General features: G+C 38.3%; 1 protein-coding gene across 6 annotated transcripts in view; it reads left to right on the forward strand.

The window, feature by feature from the left end:
• The window catches only part of rgs3a (regulator of G protein signaling 3a), a 153,620-nt gene that overhangs the window by 30,067 nt on the left and 106,585 nt on the right, over positions 1–16,968 (forward strand). For all 6 annotated transcript variants that reach the window (XM_040156786.1, XM_040156793.1, XM_040156791.1 and 3 more), the window contains one exon: positions 10,434–10,501. In XM_040156786.1, the coding sequence (XP_040012720.1) occupies positions 10,434–10,501 (68 nt within the window). The remainder of the gene's footprint in view (positions 1–10,433; positions 10,502–16,968) is intronic.

The raw sequence follows: 16,968 nt of genomic DNA on the forward strand, positions 1-16,968 counted from the left end.
ATGAGAAAACATAAGCTAAGTGTTAAGTTTAGGCAAGTAAATGGTGAGGAATAAGGTTAGGCATAGGATTAAGTGGACAGACATGCTGTTGGAGGGAAAAGGAAACAATTTTGGGTTTGGTTAGCCTCAAATTTGTTCATGAGACAAACTTATGCTAAAACTTCAAGAATCATCAGAGTCACCATTTATCTTGTCAGTGAGTTGAGTTCAGCTGGAGTCAATAGAGTTAAGAACAAAACAACACAAGAAAAAATTCCCACCTGGTCCTAAACTCCACATTTAATTTTAACTTTCTGTCACAGTATTAAAATATCAAACTGCTACAGTCTCTAGCCAGTATGTAATTCTTTTGCAATGGGGAAATGTACTTACAAAAAGCAAATTTTACCTGTTTATTTCTATTTAAAGACAGAATTTCCTCCTTATGCAGTTTTGACAAACTAAACTGAAGTCGCAAGTGTTTAAATAACTTAACTAACGCTCTCATAATCCGTTAATGCCATATCCTCTTTGAAGGAAAATCTAATTTTATACGCAAATATAATCTGTTGAAGCAAATCTTTTACTGGCCTGTTAGATTGATCCATGTTAATGGGCATAGACTCTCACCAGAGGTGCACTATTTGGATCAGTGTGTCTCACTAATCCCTCACTCAGAGACCTGTGCCAGTTCAGAGTCAGGACAGTGCCAGGCCAAAATCCCTGAGGGCAGAATTATGTTGGACTAGAAAATTAGCAGCCCGTCTACAAATGATGTAGTATCATTCTGACCTACTGGGAAGGAAATGTAGTTGGCTTGGGGGGATACATTATATGCAGAAATCTCTAATGGTCAACACATCTTATGAAAAGATCGAAACCAACAATGAAGTGATCCTACTAATAAGTTTACTTGTGTTGTCACAGCATGATACAGCTCTTTCCTCTGTGCCATTGACCTCGATTGTTAACAACACATCAGTGAGCCACACTGTTGCATCGGGTGTCATGTTGCTTCATTAGGATGAGCGGGGTTACAGGAGTTTAATGTTGAGTCAATACCACATATACCCTGGTGCTGTAAATACTCACTAGAGCAGCAAATGAAGCACCAAAAAAAAAAACAAACAGTATTTACTTCTCTTCGATTAACTTTTGATAAAAACTGAAGTATACAACTGTTTTGGGAAATGATATATTTAATAGTTTTTTAAAAATGAAACTATTTATTTGTCACCCATTTTTAAAGATTTATATCTGCTGCACGAATAAATAGCCTTGGGGCTGAGTGCTACACACAGGCTGGAGAGTCAAAATGTATTGAAAGATGGACTAACGCAATATTATATGTATAAAATCCATTATACTTTATTGTATTTTAGATCTTTGACACATCGTAATGACAGGAACATTTCAAAGAAAATATACCTTTTCACAGAAAAGAGCTACCACAAAACATGTACGTAGTACAGGAAAAGGGACAATATCTCTAGATGTTGGATTGTTAGAAGTCATTCTTCTCTTTACTCTCTAGTAAAGAGACAGACTTTCCTCTCGCTTCTAAAACAAAACCTATCCGTTGAACATTGACAACCAATTACACTGTAGGAATAGAAAAAAAGGCTCCCGTTTTAACTATGCTAAACATGTGTTTTGAGGGCTAAAATAAAAGGGCTGTGAATGAGTTGCAGCCAAACAACATTTTTTACGTAGGGAGTGACAGGGCAATTAGTCTTGATTTTCAGGACACATTTTTGTATTATGCAAGGATATAGACCTCTTTTAAACTACAGTAATACCATAAATGCTCAGACTCGCTTATGTAGGTGTGTAGAATGAACATATATAGCTGGTGCTCACTTGTGGTTCATGTGTAGATTATTAAATTAGGGAACGAGAAAATAAAGCACAAAGAAATGATCATTTCTGCTGCTGTAATGTCTTTTGCAAATGTCCTTAAAGAAGCAGAAAAAAAATCTGTAAGTATAAACTGTGCATATTCTTGTAATAAATTAATTACATATTAATGGAGATTAAAAAAACACTTAAGATGAATTTCTCTTCATTAGTCTAGATGGTCATGGGGTTGGTGGGATATTTTTTTGGAGATTATGTAAATCACCCCATCTGTGCATGTCTGAATTTAAGAATATGTATATTTTTTCTGTCTGTGCATTTATTACTGATGAACGAAAAAAGCGAGTTTTTGAGAAAGCTCTACTTTTTTTGTTTGCACAGTGTGTCAATGGCGACAACTGACCCACAGTGACACGTAGGTGTGTGTGTTTTTGACCATGGCTAATGCATTTCCCTCCAACAAGCTTACAATGTGGGTCAGGTGGTCTCCATATGCGTGAAAGCAAAAAATAGCAGAACAGCCACTGGGCCCCTGCTTAAAAAGTGTGTCATCTTCTTGGTACACACACTTGTTTCACTAGTCATAAAGGACGAATGGGGACCCAGACATACTGTACACACACACACACGCAGATAAACACTGCCAGGCCTTTCCAGATGGCAAGCTGTGCCTTTAAATCAGCAGATTAAAATGTACACTATGTGATTAACTTATATGGAAGGGGTGGACATAGACAGGAGGGGTTTTTTTTCCCCCTTTTTTTTATAGTGTTAAGTCGTTCTGGTACAGACTGGTTGTGTGTGTATGTGTTTGACTGTGTGAGACAATATGTTGATGAGTATATGTCCGACATGGCATGCATCTGATGCTTTCTCTGAAGGGTAACATTGACCCTGGGCTTACATCTACTTGAGCTGAAGTGAAGCATTCGACCCAATAGCTTACACTCATCTCTACTACTGCTACTTTGATACACTTTCTGCTCCTTGGACACTGTCGGATATTTTTTTATAATGCACAAAATATGATAAAATATTATTTTCAGGATTTGAAAAGATAGTAAAGTTTGATGGATGAAAATCACGGTTATGGATTTCAGTTGTATACTGTTAGGAACAACTTAAATTACTAGTACGTAAATAGAAAGAAGTTCAAGCAGGTATGAATGTTTTTTTGTGTTAGTATTCAAATGTAACTTGTATGCTTCTCTTACTTGAACAATATAATCAGCTTGAGTAAGCTGACTTCATTGTTAAAATAACTTCCTCTCTATGTCTCAAAAACAAAAAAACAACAAAAAACACTATGGTATCTGTATTTGGATCTTGCATATACTAATTAATAATAATACAGTATAGTACAGTAAGCATATTTAAAGACCCTTGCACATCTACTCAGGCGTTTTCACGTATGCTGGCTAGTTAGACCTCTGCTTAGTCTGAAGCTGGTAACAATAGGTATTTTTCACAGATGAGATTTTTAAATGTCACAGTAGGAAAAGCAAAAGTGTAATTAATAAAATGAATGATTCCAATCACTGCCTCCGTTTCAGCATCCTGATATTGTTCTTGCTGGCTCACTGGCTCACTGTCATGGCTTAATAGGACACTTGAATAGAAGGGAGCCATCGTTAATGTTATTAGTAACACCTGTGCTTTTCCTACTATGAATAATTTAAAGTCTAAATGTCTGCTGTGGATAAAGCCCATGACAAGGTGTAATCTCTCCCAACCCAACAGATGCAACAGAGATAAAAGGAGGGCCAGACAGACAGAAAAAAAAGTGAAACCTCTATTGGGGGATCATTGTTGTGTAAGTCATTTAAGTGAGTAATTAAGCATATTTTATCCTCTGCACGGGACGTTTCTAAATGAAGAGCTAAACCAGATGACTGAGAGCAGACTAACACAAGGAGCTTTGCCTTTGAAATAAAAAACTTGAGACTTTGGGCGAGTCTGCCCTTTTTCTGTCAGACATTTTGTAGATAAATATACTGTAAGTCTCACATGAGTTGCACAATCAAAGAGGAAAGATTACTGAGTATACAGGAATGGGTGTGGAAATCTTAAAAAGAGTGCTTGGTGGACCGCATTTTCTTTGTCATTCAGAGAGAGAAACTGCAACTCAGTGAAATGAAGTCTGCGATCAAGCTTAGCTTATTAGGGACAAGACAATCTCTCAGAATACGAGGCATTATTAACTGTAAATACATCTGTTATTGACTGACTGCAGGAACACTTCGTCCTTTGGAAAGGTTAGTATTGATGGGGAGGGGGACATCCACTGGTCAGTCTCAGACAACAACAGACGATCCTGGCACTACTGCTATCCGAGCTCTGCGCCTCACGAACATGAATCTCTGCGCACTGCAAACTTCAAAATGGCATAGTCGTTAATCTCCAGTGGGTGGACACTTCCATGTGTTAGGGTCAGGGGCAATGGACCTAGACGGCTGAAAGTCGTCATGGACACAAAGTAAATTAGGATCAGTTTCCTGATGGGCAGACATGTTGAGCCTGCAGGAGGTGGGCGGAACTGAGTGGGCACGACTGGAGGGAGTGTGACTGCCAATAAGGGGTGCACTCATATGGAAAACAAGTATGTTCCCATTCTGCTCTGCAGATATTCTTGTCATGCAACACATCACATACTGACAGTTGCGTGTGAATGATACATCATTCTCACATCTGGAGCATGCATATGTATGCTCTCAGGGATCAAACTGTGTGTGGTGAACATGTACAGTACCTGTGCATCCATTTACAAGCTAGATGTTTGTATTACAACATGCATGTATGTCATACTTTTATGCTCTCCTTTGCACGTCATAAAAAGGGATGGACAAAAGAACATGGACACCTTATGATATAAAAAGTAACTACATCTAATTAATGCTTATTATATTCAGATTTTGATTACACTCTCAGAGCTCTGTTAATTCATCTATGATATTTGAGGCTGTAGTTAGTTTAATTGTTGATGACTAGTTGGCCTGGTGGATTCAGCGGATAATCTTGAAAGCCTACAGGGATCATCCTCATCCTCCAGTATTCCCATAAAATAGATGTAAGGTGTGGAGTATTTGTCAATTTGGCCACTGACCAACAAAAACACCCTCAGGCACAAGACTGCATTCAGTCTTTCAGCCTAGTGATGAGCTACACATTTTCTGATGTACTTACCAAAAAGGGCTACAAGGCTAATGATTTTACAAACTGTAACACTACTCGTATGTGAATGAGTGAAAGACTGAAGTGTGAATGTGTTTATCAGAATAACTAAACTCTTGAAAGATGGCCAAGAGGAACCCACGCATGCTCTCTGCACTACCACTGCAAACCAATGTTAAAAACCTGAACTTATAACAAATAAACTTAAAGAAATAGAACAACGCAGTATTAATCATTCAGATACTTGAGTCCCACTTCACATTTCACAAACATCTACACCAAAGGGAAACTTTGTGGATGTTTTGCACAGACTGTAAAAACACATAGAGGTAACATCTTCATGTCATAAATCATACTTTTCTAAAGGGATGTTTGAAACTTGAATTCTGATTTGCTACTATACTGTATATTCCTTTTCTGTCTTTTTCAGTTACCGTAGTTTTAAATTTCAAATTTGAGCAAGCAGGGTGTTGGTATGAACAAGTAGATTAAATAAGCAAGCAGCAGCAACCACAAAATATGAGCGTGGTAGGCTGAAAAAATTGTCCACCAACAAAATAGTTGCCTTACTTACCTCTTAAAGGGTTTTATTAGGTGAATAGTACAGTTTTAAACTGTCCCATAACACAAGATTGAACAAGTGAGTTTAGCTATTGAGACCTTAAAGGTACCCAGTGACGTTTTTGACCACTACTAGTGCTGTGAAGCAATGTTTTTATATGTGGGTCCCTGTTTTGTTTGTTTCATCGCCATTCAGGATGTTCCATTCCACTGAGAGACAGTTGGTGGTAGTAAGGTGCCAATAGATCTTGAAGTCCGCCAATAGAGGCAGTGAAGAAGACGACTGCCACCAAGCAAGCAAACATGGGATGGTGTCAAATAGTCTTTTTTGCTTAGGCAGGTTCCTAACTGAGTGAAATTACCTGGTCGTATCTAAACGGCAGCCATGATAAGAGCTGGTCGAATTCTCTAAATGCTAAGGAAAGGTGCTTCATTGCTTCCTTTCTTATCTCCTTTTAGTATAGGTAAAACTTTACCATCTTTTATGAAAGAAAAGGAGATAATGCCGTCCCACAATTCCTTGTGGCAGCAACATTTGAAGCGACCCACATCAATAACATCCGCTTTTGCATAATTACGTAGCCTAGTGTAAGTGCAGTCGGATTATTTTAGCACCAAAGTTGTCTTTTCCTTGGTCCTTGTAAATTATCCTTTGCATCTTTCCTTAACATCACAATGTTTCCCATTGAATTTAGGAAAAGTGATTAGGAAAGGACATAGGATGCAGTTTTCAACCGTAGCCATAGATGTGTATGATGCACACAGCACATTTGTTAGACCTCAAAGATGCACACATGGCATTTGATGTGTAACACTGAATCCTAACATAACTTTATTTACATGAAATCTTCACTGGACACCTTTAAGTTTTTATTGACCTGTATCGTGAGAGATATCTTGGGAGTTTACTTCTATGCAGTTGCCAAATGTACATATATCGATATGTACGGCTGCACTGCTACTCCAGCATGATTAATGAGTTGTTGTTTTCCTTAGTGATACCCATATCATCAGCCATTGCCAACAATTTGTTGAACCAAAACAATTTTGGTCAATCTCCAAAAAATGTAGTAGCTCTGTTCACGGGAAACCATGCTACGCTGAGCAGCCTCCTGAGTTTATTAACTTTTTAAATGTCAGTTATGCTGCATTATTAAGGCCTATGGAGGTTTGTAAGCATGTAGTTGTCCTGTGCTCAAATCTTCTCCCTGTTACTCTGATCTCTGTATCAACTCCGCTGTTGTGTCCGTCTGTGTGTAGAAATTGACATGCAGAAAGAGGTCCGCTTGTTGCCGGAGCCCTGTTTTAAAACATCTAACTCTAATTATTCAATAAATCGAAGCATTTGTCTAGCCATTGCCAAAGAGCTCTCCGATTGACTAAACAGTGTGTGAATGAAAGGTACTATGTCCAGAGCGGTAGTAGGAGTATAGTCAACTCACACTGCTCAACTAACATGTTATTTTGTTTAAATTTAACACATACCAATTTATTTAGATGGACTGGTTAATTCAATATCATTTCCATGTGATTAAGAGTTAATTCAGATCTTTTATCACAACTGGGTTTTTGATGCATCCATATTGTGTATGATTTTGATTTTTTATGTTTATTGTTGTATTTGTTTTTATATGCTTGTTCCAGAAAACAAAGATATTTAATTCAGCTGTATTCTCTATGGGTGAAATCACAAAATAAACCTTAACTTGACTTATTTGCTTATTAACATAAGGTAATTTTTTACATTCACTGTAACTAAGTATAGCTGTTTTTGGCAATGTTTTTAATTTTCAGTAGTGTAACTAGTTTAATTTTTTACCAAAGTAGAGTGCTTTGCTCAATTAAAAAATCTCATTCATTACTAATTACTAATGTTGTCCGCTAGAATTAAACCTAAACATCTGTGGAGAAGTGTAATCTGGCTTTATTTTGTTTGTGTACTTTGTGTATATTCAAGTTTCTCCCACTTAAAACAAACTAGTTTGAATTCTGTCATTTCAGCCTTTTGAATTTGTGAAGAACACGTCCCTTTTAAATAAGGAATTGATATCACTGTAATCAAATGCCCAACATATTTTATATCAGTCAGATACTGTACTTCTCCAAACAGTGTCACACCAAGCATGTCAGACTTGAATGTGCTGTCATCCAGTCATCACCGTATTAGTGTCATATCTTGAAATCTCACATTTGCCGTCCACGTCAGTTAAGGTCTTTATTGGTTTGTGTTATTTCTTCATTTTAGCCGTTTAAACAGTCATTTCCTGATACTTGAAGTGATCTTAAGAGACTCAAACAGTGAAGTGAAGTGGAGGCAGTCTTCTCCCTTCTTGGCTTTTCCATTCTCTCCATCAAGTGTTTATTTGTTTGTGGGTGACAGGAGGTGAAAAGAGGGACTGAGTGTTCAGTGAGTGAGTGGTGCAATGAGGGATTTGGACAGAGTCAAGGGCTTTTTATGTTGTGGCAGATCTGAGACTGGCTCATTCAACTGTAGGAGGCTGCCAGCACCTTCTGATTTCTTTTCTTTACTCTTGCCTTTTGCATGTCTTCATTTTCTGCCTCTTTTTGTGTTTTTCCAATCTGATTTCATTGTCTTTCTTTCTTTAATCTTCTCAGTTTGTAATTCCCTTCTTCTGACTACATTCCTTTTTTCCCATTCCATGAATTTCTCTTGTGTATACTTTTCCCACTGTCCGCTGTTTCCATCTCTTATTGTCCCTCTTTATTTCCCCCCATTTTTATGTCAGTCATTCTGGATGTTTCTCGTTGCCAGCATGTCTCTCTTCTCATATGCCCCATGTTACTAATGTCTTACCCTGACAAAAGGCTCCTCTCCTGGGCTTGATGCCAGCCAGGTTAGCCCCTCCCCTGGAGATTTCAGATTCATAAGTGACAGAATCCGTCTTTTTAAAAAGCCCAGAGGTTACGATGGCAACCACAATTAATGGATTGGGCCATGTACTCTGTTTTATGGTCTGACAATGCTATGGATAACTTCTGGTTAGGTTTAGGCACAAACAACTTGGTTATGGTTAGGAATAGATCATAGTTTGGGTTAAAATAATGACTTACTTCGTTAATGTTAGGGAACCCTCGTCATCATGGTTATAAACAGTAACATTGAATAAATAGGTAATGCTTGTGGTCATACTTGAAACAAATATTCAGCGAAGGTAGGAAACCGGAAGCAAGCAGCGGTCTCCCACGGCAAAATCCCACGTCTTTTTGTCACACTACTTCCTTCTGTGTTCCTGTGAAGAGTCATAATTACTACAGCTGTTAGAAGACTTTGTCACACAAATATGTCATTTTGAGGCATTTGTGAAAGGACTGATGGTGTTGTTTTTCTTTGAGGGACAGTCTCTTACAAATGCATGTTTAGTGCCAAGCTTTGTATAGTCCTGTATATTTTCATTGTAACTTTTAGTAAAAAGAAGAAAATGATTTGAAAGACATCGGGGTGATGGTGGTTCAGGAGGTAGAGGGGGTTGTCCGCTAAGCAAAAAGTCAGTGGTTAGATCCCCGGCTTCTCCGATCTGCATGTCTAAGTGCCCTTGGGCAAGATACTTAACCCCAAATTGCCCCCGATGTGTCATCGATGCATGAGTGTGGGCGTTTATGTATAGAAAGCGCTGTATGCATTGGAAAAAAAAAAGGGCGCTGTAAGAATGTGTGTGTGTGAATGGGTGAATGTGGGATGTAGTGTAAAGCACTTTGAGTGTTTGATAAGACTAGAAAAGTATAGTATATAAGTGCAGTCCATTTACATCTCGAAGATTCCTTTTCAGGTAGCAGTAAAACAAAAATAGATGGTGTTTTGGATTGGAAAGTTTTGTTGGGATTAATATGATATTGATGATGAAGTGTTGCGCCAAGAAAATTCAAAATACATATGTGACAATATAATGCAGTGTTTCAATGCAGTGTTTTCTTCCAACTTTAAGCTACTGAAGCAGACATTTCAAGGTATTGTATTTGTATTTATATAATGTAATTATTCCAACTTTTCAGAAGGTCACTGATCCACTTCCACTCTTACTTGTGTTCGGGCTGTTTGGACCGAGTTGGCAGAGTTAAGAGAATAGCATATCACCGCCTGGGGTAGAATAATGTGTGTGCTGTGGTGATGGAGGTAGGGGTGTTGATGGAAGAATATAGAAAAAAGAGGGGAGGGGGGGATTAAAAACACCGTAGGGATGGTGGTAGTGTTTGGTAGGGGACGGTTGGCTGGCTCTGTGTTAAGTTATAAAGACAGAAGGAAAGAAACTAAGAAGGAAAGGTGTATGTATGAAGTGAGAGATGTGGACAGATGCAAACAGAAGGAAATGCAGAAAGAAAGAGACAGAAAGAGAAACAGGGCAAGGGAGATCTGCATTGTGGCCCAAAGCTGAATACTGCCTTTATGAGCAATAGTTAGAGGGACACTGAGGCATGAGTCCCTGTAACCATAGCAACTTCCCAGGAGCCCTGTGACGGACAGATAATAGAGTGAGAGAGGAGTTCCTTTTCTCTTCTTCACCCCTCCCTCTCTCCCTCCTTCCCTCCTTCTCACTTGTTCTCACTTCCACTCCTCTCTAGGGCAGTTTGTTGGATCCTCGCATCTTACAGGATTTTCCTTGATTCGGCTGGCCTGTTTTTGCCTTTTATGTGCGCTCTGAAGTTTGAATGCCAGCCCAGCGAAGGCTGCTCCAGACAACTGTTGCCATAATTGCTTGTTGTTATCTTTCTGAGTCACTTTTATGGACTCTCAGAACTATTTGAGGACTTTATTTTTGTGCATCCAGAAAGCTGTTTTGTGTTGGCACAGGGAGAAATGTGCTCCAAAGGCACTGTCTCAGCCCGTGATTCCTTTGTCTACATTTCAGAGGCTGTGCTGTCAAACCATGGTGCTGCCCCCGAGACCAATCGCCCTGAGAATATGCAATGCTTAACAGTGAGTATGATCAAACCTTTTTTTACTTTCTGTGTATACGTATCCATGTGAAGCTTAATCATGCTTATATACTTGGCTTTTTCTGCTCTGCGTGTGGTTGCATGTGAGCTTGAGTAACTGAAATATTGTGGAAGTTTAATCGTGTGTGGATATAAATTTTCTAATAATGCTAATGCTGTAGTTGTTGGAAATTTTGGTGAGTGTTTCTCTATACAGGTGCATAACTTGTTTTATTCTTTTATTGTTGGTTTGTGTTTGTTAGTTTGTGTGTCCTCTTATGTATTTTTAATTATTGTGTTTGCATCGCGTGCACAATGAATGAATAGACCTATATAATATATACAAAGTAGTCGACCCGTGACATCACACCATGTCCAACAAACCCATCATGCATAAGTAAGTAAGATATTTACTGCATGAATTCCATGTTACACATTCTCAGCAACCATAGCAACTAATTGAATCATGCATTTGAGCTTGGAGCAGCGACTGGAGCAAGATGTCATTTCTTGAAAGACAATATATGTCAAAAAGCTCACTTGCATGTGAGTCACATGTGGAGCAGAGTGACGGTTTGTCATGAGAAACGGGAAAAGCGAATTGTGCAGTCGGTTGTGAAGCCAGTTTTCCTTATCTGTTTGTGGAAATCACAAATACTTCCTGTGTTCTCCTCGCTCGTCCTTTACATCTTGTGGCTTCTTAGTTTTGTCTTTATATTTCATGTTTGATGTCTCTTTAAAGTCCATTTTCTCGATGTCCACATTGTTGACTACAGTGCCCATGCATTAATTAAAAATGAATGAGAAAGACCACTTAAGCTGTTTACAGAGACACAGTAGGATGACTGATGATACTTTAACCCATTTTAATAGCTAAACAATCAATATTTAAGTCCGTATTTTCTTGTGAGCAGCAGCATTAATAACAACAACAGGAACAGAAACATATTTACACGTACAGACCTCGATGGTCCACTAGATAAATATATGGTTTGGGACCCATAATGGGTCACACAAATAGCGATCGGAAACTTTCTTTTATTTATTTTAACAGCCAGGCTGCCGCCTACAGTACATGCACATTGGCATGTTGGACAAGCTAGCATAGAAAAGGAAGCCCAGGGAAAAGTGCACTTGCTAACATCATTTAGCAGGCTAGACAGCTAGCTAGTTAGATGTAGCCTTTTAACAGCTTAATTTTTTAGATGCAGACTGGTCTTAACCCTCTTCAGCTAAATTTACACTGTCTGTCTCTTGGCTTTTGAGCTATAGTAACAAAGCATGATGCCTACATCTCAGCTGTCAGTCAAAGACAATGCACAGCAGCACAAGGACCCGCCCTCCCAGAGGCCTGGAGGCTAAAGGAGCCTTTTTAAAAGATGCCTAAAGCCTTTTTTCCTTCTCAATAATAAAATAATATGACTGGTATATTTGAAAATCACTTTTACTTTACATTATATTTTGACTAAAAATAGGTGTGTTTTTAAAGTTCGGATGGAATAAGGAAATTTTAAGCAAACTAGATGATTCATCCCGTTCTGACTTGTGTTAATGAGCAGTATTTTTATCATGTCAAAACTTCTGTTACACTTTGGATTTGAATCCAGTGTGTAAATTGTAATTTGGCCACCAGATTCAGATTAAAATTCCCTTTTATTACTGTATGCTGACATAAAGAAGTCAATATTTACTACAAATACTTAACATGAACTCCTTTTCTTACAAATATGAATTCATTCTGGAAGTGGTGTACATACTGAAATGCAAATCAGCACTACCACAACCATTGTTAATATCGTACTGAGAAACAAAATTATATAGAGTAGATACTCACATATTAGTAATAACAATACATCTTATTTATACTGAGCTTGTAGAGGCACTCAAAGACACTATACATAGATAAATGATTAGGAAAAAGTAGTTACACACAGTAGTATTAAAACTTGGTGGGCGAAAAGGAACAAACACAGTAATAAATTACTGCTGATAGAGGAGTGCCTCTGTCTTTATTCCCTGAGTCATTTGACCCTTCCTCCTGCTTCACACCAGAGATAGGAATGCCTGCTTATGAATGCTGCATCTTTTTGCATGTTTTTGTTGACACTACAGCTGTGGGCGAAGAGTTATTCTTTTTATATTCATAATCTTGCCGGGCCCTGAGTTGGCAAATTTCCAAAGTGACTTTCTTGGAAAATTGTGTCTTGCTTCTCTTCCCACATGATGCCAACATGGATAATAAGAATTACTTTTACAGGTTAAGATGCATGTGTGGCAGTGCCTATGTTTAGACAGGTACTTATTATAGATGGTACTGTAGTGGGGTTGCTGCAGTGTATGGAGCAGGCTACATGAATCTGAAAAAAGAAAAACCGTATACAAGCACACAAAAGAAAGGGTATCAAACAGCTTTCAATTCATCTACACATTCTTGTCTGATTTTTCTGCAGCATATTGTCAGAAAACAGACAGAGCTTAAGCATAAGCAGTAGCCTAATAAAACAAACGGACAGACCCTAAGTAAAGACACAGTGGAAACCACAACCACACATAGCCGAGTCTGCTATAAGAGAAATGCCCCAGTCTGCTCCAATATGCTCACCACAAACAAGAAAAAAATCACATTCACACTCAGAAGTGAAGCCCAAACACATTCAGCTTTCAACCATACAAATGGCTTAGAGGACAAACTGTCAATCCAGCAACAGGTAATAGCTTCAATCATGGGATGGATTCTATAAGCAAAGTAGGAATAAAAAGAGAACATTGCTTTGGTTTCTTGTCAGTAGTGTAATGTATTTAACCATAAATGTTTGTTGTACTTATTTACATTAAAAAAAACAAACAAAAAACAACAACAACAACAATTGGAGGTTTTAATGGGTTCGCTCCCCAGCAGGCCTTCAACTGCAAAATAAGTTTTGAAATCCATCACTGAGGTAGTCTGTGTACTTAAAGTATTGATAGCTCTTTTTCTGTGGTGTCCTATTTGCCATTGTTTTCCAGCAGTGCTGCTGTGTGTATTGAAAAGAAATGACTGTCCTGCAGGGTCATGCTACATTGGAGCAGTCTCATGACAGAATCATTGCATGAAGGAGATCCAAAGTGTGAACACTAAAAATCCCTTCTGTACCTGACATGGCTATCTGAATCCAACAACAATGCGGATTCCAAATGTGAACAGAGCTTATAATTGTACAAAATGTATTTAGAGAAACACAATTTGTTGTATTACAGTGGACTACATAATCAAATTAAATTTCTCTCATGCACTGGAGGTTCCATGAATTGTACACAGTGAAGAACAGTCTCTAAAAACAAAATTATAACTAACCTTATGACTGCCTTTAGATTTACCCAACTTATTGAATTTTTAAAACTGTTTAGCTATTTGGTAAGGTTTAGAGGCAATAAGGTTTTAAATCACCAAACTGGACGGCATTCATCAAAAATAGTCAGTTCTTCCAATATATGTTTATTGGTGTAATTGTATTTAAAACATTTAATTATTATGACTTAGATTCCTGGAGTTGCTGACAGTTAGGCCTGTTCAGCAGGTCATTGTGTAAGTGAAACGTATCCGTGTTTCTTTTGAAACACTCCAGGATGTGAACTCTCTGAAAAGCAATGCTCATGTGGAGTTACTGTAATAAGCTTGACTGGATTAGGCAGAGGATCTCACTTTAGTTTCACCTTTCACACACTCCTCCTCTCTGTACACGTAATGCACAACAGACACACACAGAAACACAAGTTAGGGATCACTTTTCTCACTAAGTAGTGCTACCACATTTGACCCCGTGCCTTTGTATCACAGTTTATCCCAAGAAAAATCTTTAATTTCTGTAGCATTGCAACAGATTCATTACATTCCTTACATTGCTAGGAGAATAACCACGCCGCATCCAGTATGTCAAGAGCTTGAGAGGCTTTTGAAGTCATATGGAAGGTGAAGAGGGCAGTAATGATTTGGTGCAGCATTGAGATGGAAAGTTTTACATCCGTATTTTTGAATGCTCCTTTCCTCTCCTTCCTCTTCCCTCCCTCCCCTTTAATACTTGTTCTCTCTTTTCCTCTTTATCTACGGGTGAATCAGAGTAACAGATGATTGTGCGGTTTGTGTGGGATAGTCTCAGGAGAGAGTTAAGGGAGGGGGAAAAGCACATTCATAGACTAAATTAGGGGAGAATGGAAAACCTTTTAGACTTTCTCTTCTTTTCTGTACTCGTTTTCTCTTGCCTTGTCCTTGCTCCCTTCCAGACCGCTGGGTATTTCCTACTTCGCTGTTGTGGCCTCCTACACCTCCCCCTCCTCCTCTTTTTTCCCTCTTTTCTCCCTCTGTCACCCCATGGCCATCACCCATACAACACAAAGAGCTGTGTGGTATCATTAACTGCCCACTCCTTACCTACTCAAACTTTTTTCAGTGTTTGATGATGGCCTTACACATGAATAATTTTAGTGATTTACACAGGGCTCATTTAAGGCTTTGGACACTACAGATGTTGGTGAAGATAATACTTGATATCCACAAAGGAATGTCCCTCAGAAAACCACAAGGCTATTTCAAGAACATTTTCCTATCCACTGTCTATACTTTTACAACTTTGCTCTGCATTTTTGCTTAAAATCATTGTTCTTATATATTTAGATAATTACCATGTTTGGGATAAATTACGCTTTAAAAAATGTCACGCTGATCAAGCTCTGTTTGCCTTGTCTGACTCACTGTGAACTGAACGTCTTTTCAATTTATCCAAAAGAACCATGTTCCCATGGTTTGCTTCTTAAGACAATGTAGGCAGGAATTTTTGGCATTTGGGATACATACTTGTCATAGTCAAAAGGATGATATTTTGTGACGCAAAATGATTAACTTCAGCTTTCAATCATTGTGATATTCATGTCTTTTTGATAGAAGCAAAGCCCTTTCTTCAATAAAAATCTGCCATTGTTTGTAATATCAAGATTTATAGGTATTTACAGTATACACTACGTTAGCTTTACCAGTCAAAGTTAAAGTTAACACAGATTTCATGATGCTTTATAGAAAGCATCATGAAATGTTAAAGTATCTCCAAAAGACAAAATGTGAGACTGTTTTCTCAGATCATGAAAACGATCATCTGAACCAGAGATTCTAAAGGTGAAATGCAGCACATTAAGTGTTTTATTTCCTCAGTTGCCCTGCCAGCATTTACCAGCTATGTTTACAGGCAAAGAAAAAAAAAAACCTATCCGCTCATCTCATGACAGGGAGCGGAGAGGTCATGAATATTGATAAATAGTTGCACCCCAGACAAAATGTCCCCCGCATCAATTTGCTTGTCAGCTAGCATTAGCTCATAAACCATCTCTGTGAAAATGGGTCTGGCACTTCTGTCTGATGGGAAAGATGGGAAGGAAGGGTGAGGTGAACTGAAAGAGGACAGGGAGGTTAGATTTTCTGGCCAGCGTCTCAGAATAAATGAAGAATGGTAAGTTTTATTGCCAGGACATATCCCTTTGTGAGTATTTTAGGCCCAGGGCCCTGGCTGTTCCTAACCCTCATCTGTTCTCTGCTAGATGCAGGATGTGTGTGTGCTTATCCTTACCCTTCGGTATTCTGCACCTTCTCTTAATTTGAAAGAAGTTACAATTTAAACCACATACAGAGGTACGAGTGGACTGATCCCTGCCACCTTCTGTCTATATGTCATGTCTTTAAGCAAGACCCTGAACCTCAGATTGCTCCCAATGAGCAGGCGAGAGCCCTGCATGTAAACTCTGCTGCTACTAGTCTGTGTGTGCTGAAGTGAATGAAAGGCTTTCAAATAGTTCCAATAGTTTGGTTGGTGACCAAATACCTGCAAAACTAATGACCTTCCCATCAGTACTACTATAAGCAAATGTTATCATACTAACATGTTAAACTAAGATGGTGAACATTGTAAATATATGTCTAGCAGATTTTAGCATTGTCTTTGTGAGTGTATTAGCATGCTGAAGTTAGCATTTAGCTAATCATCTCTGTGCTTCATAGAGCTGCTATCATGGCTGTAGATTCTTCGTATTGAGATTGATTTTATATCACTTTTATCATTTTTATCCAGATTTTAATTTTATCTCTATATTTTGACAATTTTGTGTGCATTAGTCTCTCCCATTGTTTAATCGTTTACATTTCTACTCTCTTATTAGTCATATAAGTGTGTCATTCACTTGTAAATTACTTTGAAGTTCACTAATCAGTGCATTTCAAAATGTAATTGATTTGACTCATAAATTTATGAATCACTAAACTTCATTTGAATTTGTAGAAGCCTAGCCTGAGCCTGTTATTGAAGCCATGGGGCTGCTCTTTTCTCTGCTCTGGTCCCGGAGATTTGTTGTCATCTCACTGTCTCCTATTATGCACAATGTCACCTCCAAAATGTTGCACCTGTGACGTAGTTATGAATCCATATGCTTGGCTTTGACAGTTTGTGT

The sequence above is a fragment of the Xiphias gladius genome, chromosome 20, assembly GCF_016859285.1.
Source record: "Xiphias gladius isolate SHS-SW01 ecotype Sanya breed wild chromosome 20, ASM1685928v1, whole genome shotgun sequence".
NCBI classification, from domain to species: Eukaryota; Metazoa; Chordata; class Actinopteri; order Istiophoriformes; family Xiphiidae; genus Xiphias; species Xiphias gladius.